Source organism: Oryzias latipes, chromosome 24 (genome assembly GCF_053564925.1).
Source record: "Oryzias latipes strain Hd-rR chromosome 24, Olatipes_Hd-rR_3.1".
Lineage (NCBI taxonomy): Eukaryota > Metazoa > Chordata > Actinopteri > Beloniformes > Adrianichthyidae > Oryzias > Oryzias latipes.
The window spans coordinates 16,136,996-16,159,987 of NC_136260.1; the positions used below are offsets into that span (position 1 = coordinate 16,136,996).

At 38.1% G+C, this 22,992-nt stretch overlaps 1 protein-coding gene across 6 annotated transcripts in view; it reads left to right on the top strand.

Moving 5' to 3' along the window:
- Positions 1-22,992, top strand: part of utrn (utrophin) — a 143,423-nt gene that overhangs the window by 65,115 nt on the left and 55,316 nt on the right. For all 6 annotated transcript variants that reach the window (XM_023953087.2, XM_023953086.2, XM_023953091.2 and 3 more), the window contains one exon: positions 20,090-20,262. In XM_023953087.2, coding sequence (XP_023808855.1) covers positions 20,090-20,262 — 173 coding nt within the window. The remainder of the gene's footprint in view (positions 1-20,089; positions 20,263-22,992) is intronic.

Here is a 22,992-nt window from a genome sequence, read left to right on the forward strand (position 1 = left end):
AAGCAAACTCCACTCAGAAAGGTCACAGCTTTGATTTGAACCAGAACATTCTCGCTGTGAGGCAAAAGTGCTAACCACTGTGCCACTGTGCAGTTCACTCAATCCAATCTGGGGAAAATCTTTGTCTAAATTTCCTCAGTTTTTTCATACCTAATAAAAATTGCATTAAAAATTGCACCAATAGCATGGCCGCCTCTTGTCTAATCATCAATTCACTTCTGTCTTGAACAAGCTCCCACATTCTGTTTCCTGCAGTTCCTAAAATGACCATTAGAGGCTGGTGGCTAAAGAAGGCGAATTCTCATTGATCATGTCAAAAAGTCATAGAAAACAACACATTTTTCGTCTCTTTGACAAGAGACAAAAAAAACTTCTCCACAATTCTCCACGATTCTCCACAAAAGTATATTTTTGGAAAACATGTTGGTTTTTGCAGGGTTTTTATTTTTTTGGATGATTGAAGGAGTGGGGAGCACACACGGGGAGCTGCAGTTGATGAAAAATTACAAAAGACAAATTTTTCAAACCACCTATAAACAACTGGCACAGCAACTGACAATAGTTACACATTGGTGCTCTTTCCATCACTCAAACTTTTCTTTATCTCAGTGTCCTTCTCTCTACGGTCATCTTTGTTTGGGTGTTCTTACAACTTTCTAAGCTGTGTTTGGTGTCTCACCCCTTTTCTATACCATTGTCTGCTGTGAATGTGTTTGCAATTGACTTAAGTCCAAATTTGGCTGAAAAAAACATCATGTTTGGTTGAATGAGATTCAGGGTAAGTTGGGGTTTCTCTTGTCACGTACTCTGTGATATTTTTTGTACCTGTCTTAGACCAGTACCGTTTTTGCTTAACTGGAATCTTTGGTAAAACCTGTCTATTCAGGTTTGGAGGGGGACATCCAGCTATAATAATCTGTTGGTTCAAGTCGCCAACTTGTGCCTCCAAGGCTACGCTTGGTCACAACACACAGAGCCAAACCTACAACCCAGATAACTTTGTTGCATTATTTGTTCAGTCATTTACTTCTAGGGTTATAGGCATTCTGAAACATCTAAATTCCAAAGGGCTTTAGTGACTTTTGGTTCTGTTGATGTAAAAAGCAATTCCTTGCAGCCTGGTATTAATTTTAGCACGCAGAAATATGCTTATGAATAGAACATCCCTTTGTTTTTAAGAGTTTGATTGTTTTGGCAGAATAAATAGAAAATCTATGATTTATTACGTTTTGGTCATGTTAAAAGGAAAAATCAATGCTTGCATGACTATTATTTGATCATAATGCTAAAATAAGTCTTGCATTAACATAAAACATGATAAAACATGTCTAAGCTAAAATTAAGATACAAATTCTGTATTGTTTTAGTGTATTTTTATGACAATGTAAAGGTTTTGGCCATTGACTGTTCTCGGTTTGTGGGAAATCTGACCTGCTAATGACGCTTTTCACATTAAAATCACGTATTTGACGATGGATGGCCTCTGAGTCTGATCCTCTCTAGGTTTCGTTCATTAGAAATAATAGCCCTGTCTTGGTTATTAAAATGTATCCTATTAACCGTTTATCTCCTCTGCTGGTCATGTAATAGTTTCATTAGCTCCCTGGTGTCTTTCGGAACATTTATCCCGGCGTTCCAGATTATTCTGCTGTCACGTCAGGGGTCATATAAAAAGTCTTCCTTTCTCAGTGAGTCAGCATGCAACCCTGCATGAGCCACACACCCCTCCCTCCCCCGGGCAATGCAGAAGGATGTGTATCTCCTATATTAACATTCATCTGTAATGGCACAGTTATAAAGCATACTTACACATGAATCCTTCAGTCGTTAGTAGCAAACAAACCCAACTTTGTTCTATAAACCAAGTTAGAGTTGTCCAAAATTACACAAAAACAACAGTAAATGGAGACATATGAACTTCCATGTATTTTTTTTAAAAGCCCACTTCAATGAAAACCATGTTTTTAACATGTTTTTGTGGCATTTTTAGCATGATGGAGGATTTTATAAAGAAAATTAAGCCTAAAATTACATTTCTGAGTTTTTTTTTTTTATTTAAATCTTTGTAATGGCGGGAAGACAAAAAAGCTGTTGGAAAAAAACAGTAGCAGTGATTATAGGCGCTACAATCGGTGGGCCACAAGCTTCCTTTTTCTTCCCCTTTCTGATTCATTCACTTGCAGACAGATAGATTAACCTCCGTTTTCCTCGTCTGAGCTGGCTCTAAACTGTACAGCTGGATAGCTCCGATAATGATCGCAAGTGTTGTTGCACCGGTAATATTAGGTCGTGAGGTGCTGTAAGCTAGCTGGAGAGCTCGTAAACAAATGAATGAAGGGAAAAGGAGGCGGGCGTAACTCCAAAGTTGAGCTCCGCAGAACCTGTCCTAAAAAAAAACACACAGGCTTTTTGATTTTGAATTAAAGTTGCCTAATTGTAATTTTACAACAGCTCAAACTATGAACGGAGTGGGACTATAAATTGAAGACCATGAGAACATGTTTTTTTTTTTTTTTTTAAATCACAAACTGATGTAAGAATCGGATATGTTTTTAATCTTGGTGTTTTGCGGTTCAATGTGTTAACATTTTCCGTAACCAAACCCATTGTGTTTACTCAAGCATGAGCTATTAACTTTGGAAAGTCTCTGGAGCCCCCTTTGGGTCATCCAGTCTGCCTTTCTTGCTCGTGCTCAAGATGAACCCTCTCAACTTGGTGAAGCGACTGATCCATGACAACTGCAGCAAAGGCTCCGATGAGTTTGAGCTGCATCTCTTATCTTTTCTTTCAGCTTTTCTTGCTTCCTCCCACTCTTCTTGCTCCTGCTCCTCAGTGATACAAGCAGCTGTTGTTTGTTCATTAACTTCTTTCTGGCAGTATGCAGATGCTGTTTTTTTCTTCTGTGTGATGGAAACACTCAAATTCCGTTTTTTTCCTTGGAGCACACCTGTCAAAATTTTGATTTAGTCTTACATCGTTGGTGTCTAATTAGACAGTCTTCTTTGCTCTAAAGAGACTAATTCATTAGCCACTGCTGCTCCGAGACCACGACTCTGTTTGATCAGTAAGAAAGCTAAAGGATATGTACAAATTCACAAGACCTTAAAATGATTCCCCGCTGCGCAGATCAACAATGAAAGGAAATGTCAGCCTTTTTAGGCCACACAGTGTCTCTCTGATCCGCATGTCTCCCCCTACCCCCTCTGTCCCCTGCACACATTTGTTTGAATAATCTCTGGTGCACTTTAAGTTCAAAGTGGTGTCGCTAATTTTCAGGCATATGATGGAAAGCAGATTGCTTGTGCCCTGATTTCTTCATGTTGAAATGAAGCTAACAAAAAGCTCAAAGACGGTTGACGTATATTATTTATTTTATTTCAGTTTGATGATCCGTCATGCAACTAGGTGATCTGCATACATTTAGGTAAAAGGCGGAACAAAAATAAATCTTTTTTATGATCAAAGGAAAGTGACTTCACAGTCTATTGAATAACTTCCGGGACATTTAATCTCTTTTTGGGGGTGTAAACCCAGGTTTAACCTGCCAGACGACGCATCAACCCTAGTTTGTTTTAAACAATGTAGGAATTTTATCATTGACTGTCTGTGATACCTAGAGTGAGTGAGTGTCACTTCAATTGACGTCATTGGCCTTTTTTTTGCAATATGGGCGCTGCCATGTTGGAACCAGACCTCGTAAGCAGTAATTGGTTTAAAATCTGTCAAACGTTTCAAACCTTCAATCTGGGGCCAGCAGATACCACATACTTTGACTGAGGCCTCTGATAGGTCAGTTTATAACTTGAATAACTTGAACTACAGAAAGAAATGTAGTGATTATGTTGAAATTTGTTATAGTTACATTTTAATAACTTAAGTTTGTAAAATTGCTTTTAAATTCCTTATAAAAGGAATTCCAGAGGATTTTATTGGAATCCAGATTCATGGTATATGGTTTAAATAATTTGTGTTAAATTCTACATTCACAAGAAGGAGGGAGATGGAGTTTATTTACACTTTGTGACCCATCGCAGGGTTACAGATTGTGTTGGGTTTTAAGAAAAATAGCGGTAAAACTTTACAACAAAAGCTAAGTGTTTAGTTGTCTTAATAGTGTTTTAGGTGTGCACCAATCTAAGCATTGAGAATGAGCCATTCCTTTGTCCACCCGCCTCTTCCCAGTGCTTGAATCCCCTCTTTATTGAGGTGCAAGCATTTGAGTGCCCCAGTGATCCAAGGAGCTATGCTGTGGTGTGTAAAAAGCCGCGCTAAAGTCTGTCAGAGAGAATTCATTTCAAGAGAATTTGTTGTAAGCACAGAAACGATGGACTTAGTTTTTCTTGACACAGACTAAGGTTTTTCTCAGCCCTCCGTTGAGCCAAGCCTCGGTAAGAAGCTAATTGGAGAGTGCCTGGTGGTCAAATGGGGCTGATCTTGTTCCTCATTGGTTAAGCCTCTACCCAGTGGACTCTCCACCATGGGGTGCAATGTGAATCAAACAGCAAATAAAGATAGTGGCTATGGCCTTTCGATCCAGATTAATCATAAGATTAATGATGTTATTTTCTGAACACGTCTGTTGAGTGGACTCAACTGATGGCCTGTGCCTGGACAAAATGTTTGCTGATTTCCCTGTTCATCCTGTGGATAGGGTTCATTTTGGAGTGATGCTCGAGTTTATTACATCTCAGTAAATCTTTAGTATTTCTTTCAAGCCTCAAATAGCATCTGACAGGCCATGTATCAGTGTGAGCGGTGGGCTAGATCAAACTGAAGTCAAGTGTGCCGCTCATTAGAGTTATGAATAATTGCTGGATTTTAACATGTTTTTCATTGCGTGGACAGATCTATCTGAAGTTCAGAACATCAGCCCAATTCTTTGTGTTAGTTCAAGAACTTGATCTTCGTTGGATTAATGCATGGATCAGTTTATTTGACAGAACATTTGCTAATTGTGAAGACCGAGGCAGATCTATGTGGTTTACATCCATCTGGTTTAAAGTGTTAAATACACGCTTCCTCTCGAGGAAGGCAGTAATACCAGGACACCAGAGGAATTTTGCTTTCCTGTGTTACTGTTAGAGCTTTTAGGATACACTCCAGTAGACAGGCCACAGGCATAAAGGTAAAATTGTAAATATTATTTATCTTTTATTAGGCCCACCACTGCTGAATAATGGAAATCTGTGCTACTAAAGAGAGAAACTAGTTACTTTATTTTAGCATTATAGAGTTTTTATTTGAGGTGCACCAATTAAAAAGCCTGTAATTGAAATCAGCAAGTGAACTGCCCTGATCATCTACCAGCTCAGCAGCAGGACTATTCCTGATCTTCAAGTAATATCTTCCTCCTTTTTCATGTACACATGTCAATCATTTCTAATCGTCTTGACAGTTTAAAAACTTTTCATGTCAGACGTGTTGACACAGCGAAGCTGACATGTGCCCCCACCTGCTAAAAATAAACGCCAGATATAAAAAGGGTTGCTCACAACTCAGTGTTGCTAAATCTAGCTGCCTTTTAGATCCTATATTTCTTCAAAACAGCTACTAGAAGCAAACCTTGCAGTCTTTTTTTATTTTTATTTTTATTTTGCTTACTCTTTAGTAGCTGCCTTGCTGGCCTCTCATGTCCCCCAGCACACCTCACAGCTGAGACCGTGAAATCTTGATGGGGTCAGTTTTTTCAGTCTAAAGGCATAAATACTTCTCAACTAGGGCCAGAGCAGAAAATGTTCAGATGTTTAAAGACCCACTCCAATCATCTTTTGATGATCTATTGTAAAAACATTCCCAGTGGTCTTTTGATTATGATTATGCAATTTTTAGCCAAAGAACAAAGACAAACATGAGTTTCTGCATAGCAGCAGTAGTTCATTCGTTCTGGGTGGGACTGTTGGGTCAAAGCAAACCTCTTCCCCTTCCCCTCCCCGTTGCTGAGAGTTCTCTGTTGTACACGCTCTCCTGCTAGCTTACAGCCTCTCGAACCCCCAACCTAACATTACCTGTGCAACAAAAATGCCATATTGAACCAGTTGCCAGCTCAGACGAGGAAAACTAAGATGCACATGGATCCATTTGTCTGCAATTGGATGCATCAGAATGTTGCAGAGCAGGGAGCTTGTGGCCCACCCATTCTATTTTCGACCTAACAAATACAATCTTTTTCCACTTACAGTTTGTTGTTTGCTCCTGATTCATAATTTAAATAAAGAAATACTCAGAATTAAATTTTAAGTTTCAAAATTTTTTATTTATTTATGTCCATTACCAGAAAAATGCCAAAAGAACATGTAAAAACACCAACAACGCAATTACCATCGGAGTTGGTCTTTAAATGTCATTTATGGATCATCCTAATATCTGTTATCGACATAAAAGTTGGAACCTTTTCATCTCTTGTTTATATAGTGTTCACTAGATGGTGATGAATTCTTCCTGATACTGATGAATTCTTCCGTATACACCAGTGGAGTGGAAATAAAGCAGATCAGAGGTGGAAAAATAGAGGCCAGATCACATGCTAAGTTGTTGGACTTTGGAAACCATCTACAGTGAGCGGAGTTGTGCTGAACGCTGATGACATTCATCAGGGGCTGTAATGGATTCTCTATGGGAGACTGAATATAAGTCTGCACTCATGTGCAAGGCAATCGAAGCTGTATTCACCAGACTGAAAATGTACTCCTGCTGGGATGACACCAAGTCAAATCTCATTTAAATTTGATGGGTGCTTTGCATACGAAGCTGCCCGAGATTACACCAATAAATAAGTTATTTCAGGTAAGAAGGAGCAAATGTTTTTTGAGTTGTACATTGAAAAAGCAACATGTTCTGAGTGTCGAGGCTAAAAAAAATAAAGACCATTTGTATGGGAGGGGACTGTTTATAGAAGAGAGACAACACAATGTGACAGAGACTCCACCTTTCGTCGTGTGAGAGTGATGGGTAAAGTAATTGAGCGCAGCACGACAGAAAACATGGGAAGACTCTCTAGGCGGAGACAGCTCGCCTACAGTAAACATTCCAGGAAGTAATAAACCGAACGTCTGCGAATTGTGATGATAGCCGAAGGGGAGGGCAAATGTTAGATATCTTACTCGTTTTCTTTGGGCAATAAACTAACTGGGAAGTGGAAGCAACAGAGAAAAGATGAATAGGATAGAATATAGAGGAGTTAACACAAGCAGCAGAGGAAAATGAATTTTGATTAAGCGGGGGAATGAAAAGTTTTTTATGAGGGTTAGATTTGAGAAGCTGGGTTGTCAAGAGGGACCATAAGCTGTGTAACTAGAGAACCTTATTGAAAAAAATGAACTCTTCATGCACTTACACAGCTACTATATCAGTGTCACTACGCCTCATCACCTTCTGCATTCAGCATGGATCCAAACAATCTTAGTAAACATCTATCAAACATCAACGCTTCCTTCATGTCTTTCTTCTACTTTAAACTCTTGGTTGTAGCGCTGTTTGTCGAAATGTCTGCCTTTTAGCATGTCGTTCACTAAAATTCTAGTCTTAGTGAATTGGGCCCTTTCAAATACATCTTGCTATCAGTGAGTTCGACAATCACACCTGTTTTAATATTTCATAGACTCAACAAAATGTTGTAAACTGCTTGAATTTATTGGTCTATGTTGCTGTGATGCAAATCTAACTTTTGTCTATGCAATGAAGGTCATTTATCTGAAGGTATTTCCACAAGCTGCTGTACCGGTCAGGGTGCGTTTTTCTTTCTTTCTTTTTTTTTTAATAACTTCATACCTGCAATATTTGATTTATAGATGGCAATAGGATGAACGGTGCCCTAATTGTTGGAAACAGCGACACCGCCAACATTGGTGCAATACTAAACTGTTTTGAAGAATAAAATCAATCCAAGTGATGTCAAGTCAAGTTGAAATGTCCAATAGTTTTGCAGCCTCATTCCCTAAACCAATTTAACATGAGTTGATCTTTGGAACTTGGAGCATAATCTGGCTGGAAGTAACCATCAGAAGATAATGTATTAATTTATTAGGGACAAATCAGTTGTACATGATGGATAACTGATATTCTGCATATAGAACATAGAGTGTTAAGCTACTTGATTGGGACCATCTTATTCCATTGTTGTCTGTCTTGGGCCGGCAGCTCTGCATCTACTCTGCGTTTTTTGATATCTAGCCGTTAAGTGTGAGGTTTGCCTGGTGGTCGTCTCCAGTCTGTGGCCCTTGGGTCAAGCTAGAGCATGGCTCTTGTTGGGTGGGCAAGTGGGAGGCGAAGAACATGGTGAAACCAGCGGGTGCACAGGCCAGCCCAGGCAGGATGCTCTAGGCTGACATGTGAGGGCTTTTAGCACTTTGTTGGAGACATGCTGGGATCATTTGATGTTCTCAATAGTTTTAAGAGCCGTGCTAGCAAAGCCATCCATTAGTAGACTGTGGCCATTAAATAATGCTCAGCCATAACTCTATGTTGGCTTTGCCATTTATAAATACCCAATTGTTACCAATTAGCTAAGATGATTTAGAAAAACATCATCCCCATCATTATTTTTTTGAGCATAATGAGTGATAATTAGGTAATTATATTTCTTTCTAGGTTTTTTTTCCAAAATGTTTTTTTCATGATGTCTTACTTTTGTGTTAAAACTTGAAATTATGGTTTGGAAATCTGAGAAGATCTTCCGTTTGTGAAACATTTAGATCTCTATGTGGGATCAACAACCGTCTCATCTTCAAAGCCCCCAACTATCTCTTCCTACTAGTTCTGATGCTCAGTATTAGCTTCAGCAAATCATCTTCATGCTGAAATGCGATGACATGAAAGATAGACAAAGTAGCTTACTTTAATGCCAAAGACCAATTTGGTCCTTATAGATTAAATGCCATTATGTGCCTTTTAAATCCTTAGATGATTTTAATGAGGCTGTGCACAAATGTTACTAAAGCTGTCAGTCTTCACTAATCATGTGAGAAGAAATGACCATAAAACACACCTGAAACAGTCCCAGCGGGTCAGACTTTGAAAACTTTTGCAGTGTTCTTATCTCCAGTCCTCATTTCAGCATCACTTAAGTAGATCTTTGTTCATTTCTAGTTTAATTATCAAATCATGGAAGTTAAAATGTCAATTATTAAATAAAAAATGTCTAATGAGGGAAATAATTTTGCTTTGTTGGTTATTGTTTTTCTAGGAAATGCTGTCGTTCCTTGGTGGGTTTGTGTTGGAAATCCAGGGTTCTTATCTTTCTATCTCTCTTCTAAACTAAAGCGCTGTTAGGGCCCACCCAGCAGCTTGTTCCTATGGGACGAGACAGGAACTGTTTGCAGAGTGTCGTTTTTATGTCCTCTTTGCTGTACGATGCTTTCCAAACAACAAAAAAAGTCATAACATCAGTTCCTTTTTTCCATTCTCTTGTTTTAACAGACTGATTATAGGAAAATGGTACTGATGTGAGAACAAACGGACACACAGAGGAGTGCAGTATAGACTTTATTTGCCTGTCCAACAAAGAACAAATAGATAGGGGCCAGTTAATATAGTATTTGAGCTATATGTCAAAGTCCTTACTTCAATATGGAGTGAAAGAGGCCTGCACAATAAACCACAAATTTATCGTTATGGCTATATCAAGCTGTGCAATACGTATATCACAAAAGACGGCGAAAATCGCAATAAATGGTTACTTAAAATGTGCTAAAACAATCTTGTGTTTTATTTAAGTATTTAGTGAATCAAAAAAACCTTTTATGCATTTGACCAAATGGATGGAGCCCCTTGTGTTGGATGTTCACCTCCCATGTAGACTAGTTTCATTTGGAATGTAATTTCAGTGATGTTGACTCTTATTTAAATTAAACTGCAGTGAAATGGAAATTATGTTTTTTGGTTGTTTTGCTATTTGTTTATATATCACAAGTTATATCGTCATCGCAATAGTGGTCACTAACATCGCATATCGCGGGTTTTCCTCATATCGTGCAGCTCTAGAGTGAAACAAAATTAGATGAAAAGATTGAGCTCATTAGGCATAATTATTGGATCTCTTTGGATAAATATAAGGTCTCAGGTATATGTTGTGCCCTTCATTTATGTAGTTTTTATTTCAAAGTAGTTGAATTTTATTCTCTATAAATATGGCTTATGTTTACCAACGAATCATCTTTTTAGGTTCTCTAATTTAGTCAAATCTGGCCCCAAATTTCTTACTTCATGTTCTTCCATCTTTCTGTATTTTAAATGGGTAATATACTTTACATGTACTATTGTGCTTTTAAAATATGCATAACGTATAGTATCATATTTCTTCTGTAAATTATTTTCATCTTTAACTATTGGTATTTCTTATTATGATGATTATGGTTTTTTTAATAAACAAAATGTTTGGCAATATTAATGTACTTATAAGGGTAAAAAATGTATAAAAGGTTGACTTCTTCAGTGCAGGTGAAGTTTTCAAGATTCCTTGTATTTCTTGCAAGAAAATAAAGTGTAAATTAAATATGTGTACAAACAAAGAAGTAAACAGAATTAATGGTAAATCCATTCACATTTAAGTTTCCATAAGCTCAGTCCACTGTTGTTTTTCCACATCAAAATAAAACAAATGGAACATCTATTGATTATACATCTATTCAACTATGTATTTTGATGGTAGAGAAGTAGCAGATATTTCAGTGCATGAACACAATCAGCAGTATGTTCATTTTGCACAGGGTACCTCATAAGCTGCCGCCGCCGACAGTTTTCTCTTCTCTCGCCAGTTTATACTTTGACCCAATCTTTTTACAGCTTCTTTGCTTCAGAGAACAAAACTTCATTTTTCCTATTTAAACGTGCTTTTTAAAAGGGTTGATGGGAAGCCTTCATTAGTGTGTGAAGTTAACTGACAGAGCCACCTGACCTCTTCCCTCAAAAGCAAACCCAGCTGGAGTCAGACTTGTGTCTTAAAGCGACACTCAGACGGCAGCCGCATGAACGATCTCGTCACAGTTTTTTTTTTGTTTTTTTTTGCCCCCTGAGAAATTCAGAGAAATTGTTAGACAGAGACTGTTTGAAAAAAAGAAAAAAAACATTTGTGCAAGGAAAAAGAGGATTGCCAGAAGCCTGTGAACATTCAGTCAGTCCGGCAATTTTATTGCCTTTAAGGATTTCAATTTAATTTATTCATTTTTTATGGTTTGAAACTTATTCTCTCCAGGATTTTATGTTTTTTTTTTTTTTCTCTAAAGCAATGCTGTGTGTGGAATTCATTGCTTGTTCTTATCATCTTCAAAGGTAACCCTTTTAACAATAGTTTTTAACATGTTCTTGTGGCATTTTCCCATGATGGAGGGCATGTATAAAGAAAGTTAAGGTCAAAATTGCATTTCTGAATATATATTTAATCAAATCGTTGAGAATCAGGAGCAGACAAGTTTCTAATGAACTAATGCTGCTATGCAGAAACTGTCCTAGAAAAGGACTTTTTTTTTTTTTTTTTTTTGGCGAAAAAAAGGCAAAATCATAATTAAAAGAGCACTGTGGGAACACTTAGAAAATAGATCCAAACATGATCTGAGTGGGATTTAACAAAAAATTTAAAAAGTGAATTCCCAGTTGGATTTGAAATAGTTTATATCAAGCAATCAAGGCAAAAACCTACTACAGAAGACAAACAAAAGACATGTCTATACATAGATATCAAACTTTGTTTAAATATTTGTGTCTTGATTGGAAAATTAAAAATATATTTGCCTGAAAAAGAGTGTGAATTTATATGGTCCCCACCTCACTATTCTTTGCTTAAGTATTTTATTTTTTTGCATAGTTTAATGTTTAAATGAGTTTAAAGATTTTAGATTCACTCACTTCCATTCCATGTCTGGTATATCTCTCTTGTAGTGCACATCCTGTAGTTCATATTTGAAGGGACAGACAGTAAACGTAGACAGTGATACATTTTGCCTCTCAACCCACCTTAAGGTTATGTCCTGGGAGTCTTGTAGACACGCTGAAAAGCTTTTCCAAAATCAATAACTGTTTACTGAGCAACAGCAAACCACGCTTGAGATCAATCTTCCCTTCCCTGTTAAAGAGTCTGCATGTGAATTCAGGGGTTTTTACTTTTGGTTATGTGAGAATGAAAATTGAATTGAATAAGACGCCATTGGTCTGGTTGAACTATGACTCCAGCTCTCCTTTCATGGCAGCTCCGTCGATCAGTGAAGGTCAGCTGTCAGTTGAATGTCAGACAGGAGCAATGTTTGCGGGTCAAAATTTCCAGAAAGAAAGAAAAATCTATATATTTTCATTTTAGCATATGAAATTCTATTTCTTAATAAACCTTAACCTGATTAAGAACATAACAGGGCGTGTCATTTTCTTTGAGATGCATGACATGTTCTTCCTTATACAATTAAAAATAAAAAAACAACAGTTTGAAGAATGAATGAAGGGACTCCACACTTTTCTGCACCACAGATTGTCTTTATTTGATAAAAACTTGGATATTTTGATGTACAGGTAGATAAAATCTTCCCTACAAAGCTACGCAGACATATCAGTACCCTGATCTACCCAGAGGGGGGCTGCTCTCCTAACAGGAGGAGAAGTAACCCTGATGACCTGAAGTGGCTTCACTATATGTAGGAAATGATGGTATTCATGATTTATCAGATTTTTCTTCACCCTGCTGAATAATTAGGTAAAAAACTTTTTTTTATTGAGTCTGGACGGTTTCTGCTTCCTCTTGACATACACAGAAAAAGATTATTCTTTCCAAATGATTTCCTTCTTTCTTTTTGGGCAAACTTATCTAATTTTAATCAAAATTCAGGCACCAATATCTTTAAGTTATTATTTTTTAGAGTTTTGTTTTTGTTTTGACAAAGTCCTTTTGGTTTTAAAAATTTTTGTTTTAATGAGAAGAGGGAGTTTTAACTATTGGCAATTGCTTAAGAAAACCTTGCATATATGAAGTGTACATCAATCCTGTATCAAGTGGATTTAAAAATCCACTCAGATGAAAATCATGTGGTGACAGTTTCAGAGCATGTACAGCATCTTGTAGTGCTTTTAACATCTTCTTTTGTACTTTTCTGACAAAGAAAATTAAGCTCAAAATTGCATTTCGGAGAATTTCTTTATCTAAATCGTTGTAAATCAGGAGCAGACAAAAAATATAGTTTGAAAAAGCTTGTAGATGTGACATATAAGCTACTACGGCAAGCCACAAGCTCCCTGCTCTGCTCCATTCCAATGCATTGACTTGCAAACGACTAGATCCATGTACGTCTTTGCATTCCTTGTCTTAGCCGGCTGGCATCTGGCTTAAAACTGTTCGGCTGGATAACTCCAATGTTGCTCGTCATTTTTGTTCTCCCGGTAATGTTCGTTTGGGGTTGGGAGGGTATGTAAGCTAGCAGGAGAGCATATAAATCGATGAATGACAGAAATGGGGCGGGGTTACCCTGCACCAAGGGTCCCGCCTACAACTCAGAGGCAAATTTCTGATTAACTACAGTCGCTTTTGCAGAAACGATGACCTATGATTCCCCTTTTTTGTGCTCATTGAATTTACCTAGGACTTCTAACAGTGTGCTTCATTTATAATCTTTCACTTAAACCAGTTACATACCTAACAAACCAAAATGATGAGTTTAACAGCATATTAAATGTGGATTAATAATGTGACCTTTTCATAAAAAAAGTGTAATTACTTTTACAATTCTGTTTTTAAAGGCTTGGCAAAAAAAAAGATAAGAAAAGAACACCTTTTGAAAGCTGAATGAGTTGAAAAAGGCTCAAATGAAGCTTTAAAGGGAAAGAAAGACCTTGAAGTGGGCATCATTGAACCCTCTTAAGTCTGTATTTAATTTTTTTTTTTTTTATTTATTTTAATTTTTTAAAATTTTTATTTTCACTCTTCCTTTTTATTAAAGTTTTAATCTACACCTTGAACTGAAGTTGTTTTAGGCTTTTTCTTAAATCTTATGGAAATGCTGTTTTCTGATTACTAGTTAAACAAAAAATAAATTGTTAATTTGTTGATTAAAGGAAATATTACATACAGAAAATATACATTTTTTGTAATTTTGCAAGTCGGCAGCATTTTTGTGCCTGATTTTTAAAGAACACAGTAGGATAAAGTTTGTTTTAGCAATTAGCAGTTTATTTGCATCAAATACAATCGAAAGGAATGTAGAACCATTTTTTCCTTCACTTTCAAAGTAGTTTTTCTCTGATATTTACTGTACCGTAAAATACTTGAAACATAGTCATTGTTGTCTTATTAAGTCATCTTCAAAAATAATCAAAGGACCAAGTTTTTCTGCAGACTTTTCAGGTTGCACATACTTTATTTTCCCCCTTTTTCCCCTTTTTTTTCCTGCAGGACTTTACTTAACATTTGATTTTAAGCTTGCTCAACATCCATCTTCATCTCTGCTCTTCGGTTCATATCAGCTCCATCTCTGATCTTTCTGTTGGATTTTTTCATTTTCTCCAGTCAGGATTTCTGTCCCAGACTTAAAAAAAAAATAAAATAAAAAAATGAACCTACCATCAACTTTTAATTCAAACTTTTAAAACTCAAATCTTTCATTAATGCATGTTTCGTCACTCTTTTTTTCCCCATTTCTATCTTAATTTCTATTCCCTGTTTAATTAGTTGTGCTTATCAAATGTCTACATCCATTGCAGTTAATTTTACATCTCACACTTAAGAAAAACCTCTCAGCTGTCATTTAAGTGTCAGTATACATCAAAAAGCCCATTAGAGCGCCTGGAGTATGTAAATACTTTTAACTAGCTAAGCAAACTTCAAAGTATTCATCTAATGAATATGTAGGGTTGTATTGTAGTTTTTCTTTCCTTGCTTTGACAGCCATCTGTCTGCGTCTCTTTGATGTACACCCCACGTCTGCTCTGCTGCACACTTTCACTCTCCAGCCACATTCAACTTTCATACATGGAATCAATTTCAGATCAACGTTGCTCCACAGACCGTTGCTGGCTCCCACAGTCGCTTTAAAGCAGTTTTTCCCGAGCGGTCGGGATTTTTCTTACTGAATCTAAAACCTTTGAGGGTTGGTCAGAACATAACGGTTTCTAGAAGGTGATCTAACCATGTTTTGTCTCTTTTGCTTGATCACAGCTTCCTTTAAATGGACTCTTTAAAACGGTTTTGCCTCCCCTTCTGAATGAAATCTGGTCGTTGTGTTCTGACTTATCCGTGCTTTGCTCTGCAACCCCTTGCCCATCTGCCATGCTTTCCGTTGGTGCGGGCCTCAGGAAGTGGGTGTGTTGAATTGGTTTAGGCGAAAGAGAGGTAGGGAGAGGAGGGGAAAGGGAGGATACTGATTAAAATAATAAACAGCTGTGTGATAGACTGGGGCTATAGTGGCCAGCCACAAGAGCAACAGTTGAGGCGGACGGACTGGCGATATGCGGTGTGGAAGTTTGCATGTACTTTTGGAGGGGAAAGAAAGTTGAAGAAGAGAGGAAGCTCAACTTTGAAGGAACTTGTTTTTTCTTCCTGGAGGCATGAGGAGTCAAATCAGCTGCTTCTACTTTTTCAAGACAATCGGGAGACTCGAAGAGGCCGTCAAGTCGCACTCTCCGCGCAGGATCTTAACGCCGAGCCTGGAGGCAGCTCTCTGTGAACATGTGGCTCCAACAAAAAGACATTCTTTGACTAAGTGGGCCATCGAGGCGGTGATTAGAGAGGGTGTGACAGAGCGGGGCCAGACCAGGACTCCAGACCTGACAGGCTTTTGAGGCAGATATAGAGATGGCTCTTTTAGCCTACCCTAGCCAAACTCAGGGAAATAAGAGGGCGACGCATGCGCCTGTTTGTTCTGTTTTCCCAAAAGGCATTGAGTTATCTAAGTAATTGAGAAGAAGTCTAGTCCCTGCCCCAGGTTTGGACTGCTGGATATCATATAGGAGGACAGGAGGAGGAAGAAAATCACACCAGGGCTGAAAGAGAGGGGCAAACCTGTCCTTGAATACTGAGGTTTCCATCAACTTTTCTCTTCCCTCAAGACACAAAGCTGTAATCTCAACTTTGCAGACCTCCACCCACGTTTTTTTTTTTTTTTGTATTCTTTGTCCCAATCTCAATGCCCCATTGGTGGCTAAAGGAACTCAGCTATCACCCTTCAGCGGTATCTTTGTCGATCCTCTACTGGCACCCATCACCACTACGTCCCAGCATGGCTGTGGGGTAGCTGTCTTCCCCTCATCCATACTTCCCCTCATAGGAGGATGCTACGACCGTGGGGTGGGATTGGGCGTGCACACACAACAGAATGCGTGTACAGCAGAGGGATGTGTGGAGTGTGTAAATTGCCTGTTAAAAGGTCGCAATCAGGAGTTTTTCTTTTTGTTGTGAATTTTTTTACAAATGCCGAGTTATTTTTCAACTGGATTCCAAGTTGCCCAAACTCTGGATTGCTGTACGTTCTGAACGCTGAACTCCAATTTTTCCATTTGGACGAAACCAGTCGGAGGACTTGCTTGGCTGTGCCAAATCTGAAACTTCCTGCAAATTGTGCAACACTGTACAAGATGTAGATGCCGGTGGCAGGGGGAGGAGCCACAGCCCACACTCCACAATGATTGGCTTGAATTTCAGTTTACACGAGTTACTCAGAAGGTTTGAACAGGTATTTGTCTCTTTAATTTCACATTAAAAGCAGCTCAAAAAGGGGAAAAAATAGAAAGACAGCAGAATTAAAGAACCAGCAAAACCTCACCTTGTGTTTGCTGTTGTAATTAGTTTTATGAGCTCTCATTATTAGACTTGTTTATATAAAATAATAATTTCTTGCCTGCTGGGCTGCTTAAAGTAGGTTAGTACCCAGAAGGAATGTCACGCTGAGCCCTGAATTCAATATAATTTGTTAAAGCAGACTTTCACATGGTTTAGCACAGTGAGGCTCATTGTTTATAATATAAACTGTCATTTTGGGCTTTGTCTGCTTTCTCTTTCGCTTCCAGGGAAACGTATTATTAAATGATCTGCAGCTAAATTGTGCAACTTGCTTGCGTCTGGTTTCCACTTCTACATGTCTGTTATTTTGCCTTTCACCTTTATGAATGAGAGTCAGTTGATTTCCTCTGCCCGGTGGGCCAAAACAAAGGCCAGTTGTTGCAAATCAGATCAAAATATATTTTTGTATGTGTGTTTACTGCTGAAGTGAAAGACGCAGATCTAACCCGAGGTCCATCGGTAAACACATCGGCATACGTGAACCGGTGGCTTTAAGCAGTCAGAGGAAGCTTTAAATCTTAAAGGCTGTTTCAAAAATGAATGTGTTCCACACAGGTTATGCTTTCTATCTGATGCATGAATGTGCTAGTGTTGTTTTCAGTATGGTCTGCTTTATGTGGATGTTGAATAGGGAAGGGAAGCACTTGGGTAATGACTTGAAAAACAGCCATCTGGCTTAATGACTCAAAGTGTTTCTGTCTTTTGCTTTCGTTTAGTCAGTTTTTTTTTTCTTTTCATGTATACTTACTGAATTTCTTTCTTCTTTTACCTTTAAAAGCTGTGATCTCTTGGTTTGCAATTCACAGCGGTCAGTTTTGCTGCTGCTTTTGTCACGAATGCCTGTTGGCGCTCCACACCTCGCAGCTTGTCGTCGCAGATGCCAGCAGCATTTGTTTTAGCCATGAAGGGCTTTGATCTGCACCAAGTTTGGATGGCGTTCTCTTGGATTCTTTTCAAGTGTCCTTAAAGTATTGCTATTTTGTGTCCCCAGTGCGTTGGGATTGCACAGCAAAGAGGGTCAAATCACAGCTGGAATGCACTTTCCCCAAAACTACTGCATGGATTATTCTGGTCATCCTACCTCCTTTCAGATGTCCTTGACTGTTATTTGTGATTATCTTTGTACCCACCAGTGGCCATATAGCTAACCTACCTGTACAAAATGCTACATTTACTCAATATTTCATTATATTACAACCTTTTTCAACCCCTTCGAACCCTGCACACTGCGGAAGGGGCCCAATAGTGCTTTTCAGGTAATAAGTGGGTGTACCTTGCCTGACTGTTTGGGCATCCTACAGTAAGGAGCAAGTATGCTCACCTTACAAACAACCAATGTTTGGCGTTAGGGCAGCGTACGACAGCATCACCCGTCTGTCATAAATGCTTGTAACTTACATTATACTTCAATACAATTCACGATACAATTACCACAAATACATGCATTTGTAGGACTTCCCTTGAGGTGGCTACACAAGCCTCAAGGGAACTGCAAGACACACCTGCACTTTCTTTAAGATGTGGCCCCTCCTGTCTAAGTTCCCCCACTGACCCAGACAACCCAAAAACCTGAAGCACCTGTATGGGTAAATCCCCTGTACGGGTGCATGTGACTTAGGCAAACTAAAACTTGATCATGTCCACACAGCTAACTTTTGCCATTTTGTGGTGTACATTTTAATTTCTGCATTTGAAAAATGCTTTTGACTGTTTTAGATGTAAAGAAATCATAAAACTCCTGTTTATTTACATAGACAACAACATGATTTATTAGAAAGAATTGTGCACTCCCTGCACAATTGTCATTCCATACGTTCCAATATGACCTATGGAGTAAGCTGACATTTTTAGTAAAACATCTTAATTGTAAATCATGAACCCCCCCTCCTTTTGTTTATCAAAATTTTTTTTTGAGTTAAATAAAAAGTAATACAAAGATGGATGTGAATAGATTTTTTTTTTAATTATAGGAAGACAAAATTCTAACAATTTAAATTTAATCAAACCAGTGGAAATTATAACATTTTGCTACTTTAAAGTAGAAAATATAATTCCATTTTCCCTTTAGAAAGATATATTAACTAACTATTTAGTTAGAGGTGTATTTACTAGATTTGGATTTGGTTTAAAAAAAAATAAAAAAGTGCTCTGGACATATTTTTTTTCCAAGTAAGATTCTGGGTTTATAAGGTTTATGTGGAGCAGGTATTTAGTATTCTGATATATTTCAGTGTGTTTAGTCTGTCACAGTTTCTAGGTTTTTGCAGCCTATAAACAAATATCAGTTGTTAAGCCATTTTGACACCTTTTTAGTATTCATATGTGTCACGCCTCAGTGCTTTTATGCCTGTGTGTACAGTTCTGACGACAGCCAAATTTATGAGCCAGGTTTGAAATGACTGCACTGTACAGACGTTTGAGCTCATTAGCGATCCACCTCTGTTCTGCAGAAAGTGTTGTCACGATGCGTCTGTGATGCCGACGTCTTTATCTTCAGTTGATTTAGGCTGAGCTGAGGAGAGTCCTAGTTGAGCGAGTGAGAGAAGGGAAATGGAGCGGTTTTACACATCTAAAAATAAAACGTTTGACAGGATCCTCTGCTTGCGTCAGCCCCACCTCACCTCTCTTGTGGCTCAGTCCTTTCAAATAAACTCTCATGCACGCTCTTGGAGATGTGGTTGTGTGGTGGACGCGTTTGTTGTGTTCGCACACTGGAATCTTGTCAAAGACGCAAACATGACCTTTCAAAAATGCATTATTGGTCTGTATCTCACATTGACTGTAAATAAGAACTGGACTGAGCGAGTGTGAGGTAACCCTCCAGTTCCAACAAAAGGAAGTGACCATTTTTTCACAATACAGACGCCACCATGAATGATCTTGTTGGAAGACCACACCCTTACCACTTAAAGCTGCCTCAGGAGAATGTACCGTATGTCCAAACTTCCTCCCTACTCCCAAACTACTAAACAAAATTTCACCTTGCTCACTCACTTTTTAAGCTTGTCACTGATTTGTGCTCCAAAGGTTAGACATAACAGCTCTTCTGTAGACAGTTATCGAGGATGCACACGTAATAAAGATGGCATTAGTCTTATCCTAAAAAATGAAGGAAATGATCATAAAGATGTCACTGTGACCTAAAAAGTATCCTCCACCGCAGCATTGGGGAGATTCCCTGAATATTTATTCTTCTTCGCCCTCTGGAGACGTTCACCATGAACTTTGTTTAATCTATGCGTGAATATCTGTCATTTCTTTGACAGCTTAGGTGACTTTTGCACAGACCCTGTTGTCCTTGGCGATTGCATTTACTCAAAGAAAAGCACTTTTGTCTTTCTGCAGGACATCCAGGCTGAGATCGACTCTCACAATGACATTTTCAAGAGTGTGGAGGGGAACAAGTCGAAGATGGTGAAAGCGCTGGGGAGTTCGGAGGAAGCTGTGTTTCTCCAACACAGGCTGGATGACATGAACCAGCGCTGGAGCGACCTGAAGGCCAAGTCGGCCAACATCCGGTTAGTGATTTTCTGATAATGCTGGATGGCAACTTTTTTTTTTTTGTGTGGACTTTTTTCTTCTTTGGCTCCAAGTTTTACTCGTCAGCGTAGATTTCAGGAGGAGGTGCGATTATTGCTATTTTCCAAATAGAAAGTTTCCTTTTAGAGTTATTCCACAGCTTTTGTGGTGAATCTAATCACATTTTCTAAAATAACACTTAAGTAAGACAGCTACTGGCAAGAAAGTGATTTAAATTCTTCAAATCGAGAAAAAAAAAGTAAAACTTTATTTTTTTTTTTGAGTATTTTTCCAACACTAAATAGTCTAACTCGTCACAGGAAGTCAGATTTTCACTAGAGTTTGATGTGGTTTAAGCAGGAATAAGCTTTTAAACGTCCACCTTTATCAACAAATTAATACCTGAGACGTGGCGTCTGTAGCTGCTCCAAAATGACTCAGAAGCTTCCTCTTTTGGCTCATATTAATGAATTTGCAGGATCCAATTTGAGGAGTGCTGCACCAGTGCACAGGGTCATTACACATGCTGCCCATTGTGTTTACCTTGATTACATTACATGCACACACCAACAGGCTGCTGGAGAGTAACTGCGGACACATCCACACCCGTATTTGCTGCCGGATGAACTCTGTGAGACTGTGGCTCACGTTAGATCTTTAATCTCCTGCTTCTCAGAAGGAATTCAGTTTCTCGATATGTAAAAAGTATTTTGTGACAAACGGCAGAAGTCTCCTTGTGAAGACCTTATTATTTTCAGGCTAAGATTTTCCATCAGAAATTAGATTTCCATGTAAAAACCTACAAATATTAAAATACAGTAAATAACAAAAAGACAGTCGACAGCTTATGCTTTTTTTGTTCTGTGACAAACATTATGCTTGAAAAAAGTTTTTGTTATCTAAACTACCAATTGTTAAAAAAAGGAAGTAAAGTTATGCATTTATTGTAGATCAAATTTAAAAGATTGTATAATGTCTTATTTTTTCAAAAACATGATGTATCAAACACTAGGCAACATAAAATTCTTGCATTCATGCAAGTTTTTGCTCTCCTTGGTTGTCAGTTAGCTTCATTTAATTTTAAAAGTGGACAAACTGTTTATTACAGCTTTCTTATTGCTTTTCCAAAAAAGATTAAGACGTAAACCAGTGATGAACTAACTCAATTGTACAAAACCTTTAAAGAAGAAATTCACTTTGAAATACTTCAACATATTTTATGAGACTGTGCCAAATCTGTTATTTAATAAAGTAAAAAGCAAAACTATAATTTTTAGACATGCCAGATCTCTCAGACAGAAATTACAACTGATCCAGTCAGTTGTTGAATCATTAATTTCAGCTAATTGAAAATGTTATTACATCATGTACGGTTCAGCTCTTGGTAGAACGGTTAAACATCTGATTCCCCAATAATTACTGCTGTCGATTATTTCAAATTAGGTGTTCTGATTTCAAAATAAAAGAAGAAATGATGCGTGAGAAGACAGAAATAATTATATAGTTTTTGCCATCATGCCCACAGTTTATTTAGTTTATTATTCTGTGAAAAAACGTCTAGAATCAAATTGATCAAAGAGGTAGATTTGTCCAATCTGAAAACACTGAACCTGGCATAACATTTTTTTGTAAGATTTATTTCTTATGGTCTTCCATTGACATGGGAGACCATAAGAAATAAATCTTATCTTATAAATCTTCTGCAAGACAGAAGTTTTTAAACTAATGGATTGCTTAAAGCGTGGTCAGCCAATCAGACTGCTGTCTGCTGGTCCTTCGCGAAGAGCGTCCTTACTGGGGGAAATCATCATAAATGAAACCATGACAGATCTGCTGATGGAGCAGTAGGGGGTGTGGTCAGTGTTTCCCATTCTATCAGACTTGATAGATCTGGTTAGCTGGCCATGCCCAAGACAAACAGCTGATAGAAAACAGAAACATAATAGGGTAAAAACCTGATCCGTCTTAAAAATGTCTTTCCAAAAAAAAAAAAATCCAGATCCTCTCCAATCTGAGTATTCTGCTTTATTTTCCTTTGACCTCTGATGACCTCTTCATGAAGAGATGACCTTGTCACCTTAATTCTCTGAATTAACCATTTGGTGAAGAACGCTCTCTGATTCTGGATGTGGTGACGATGAAATCTGTCCTCCAACAGACACTTAGTGTACCGATGGCCACATTTTTAACTTAAATAAAAAGTTAGTGACAAAAATAACAATGATGGAAAATGTTGTAATGAAGGAGCCAGGTTGAGATGATTAAAGGGGGAAGCGGGCTGTACAAAAGGGTTCAGATATGGATGAACTAAGGGGAAATTAAAGTGTGGGAAGAGATCCTGCTCTGAAAACAGCATTATTGAGGTAAAATGGCTCCAGGTGAAACGGTCTAGAGGTATTGTTGATGGTGTGTGCTGATTATAGAGAGCCCATTATGACTTAATTGCTGTACATCTGTAATTAAAGCAAGCTCACTGAGTCGCAACACGAGGCCTCTGCACACTGAGTTCAGATTTACCCAAAGGCAAGAGGAACAAATTACAGTTCAACACAAAGTTTATGCATGACTCCAGCCAAACATTTAGCAGCTAAGCGTGTCCCTTTCTCCACGTCATAGTGACACATGGAAGTAACTCTTGAGTGGTTTGTTGATTAAAATAATTAAAATTACAATGCTAGTTTCAGTATAGTGGATATAAAAAACAAGCCAAAAAACAAGCAATATATGTT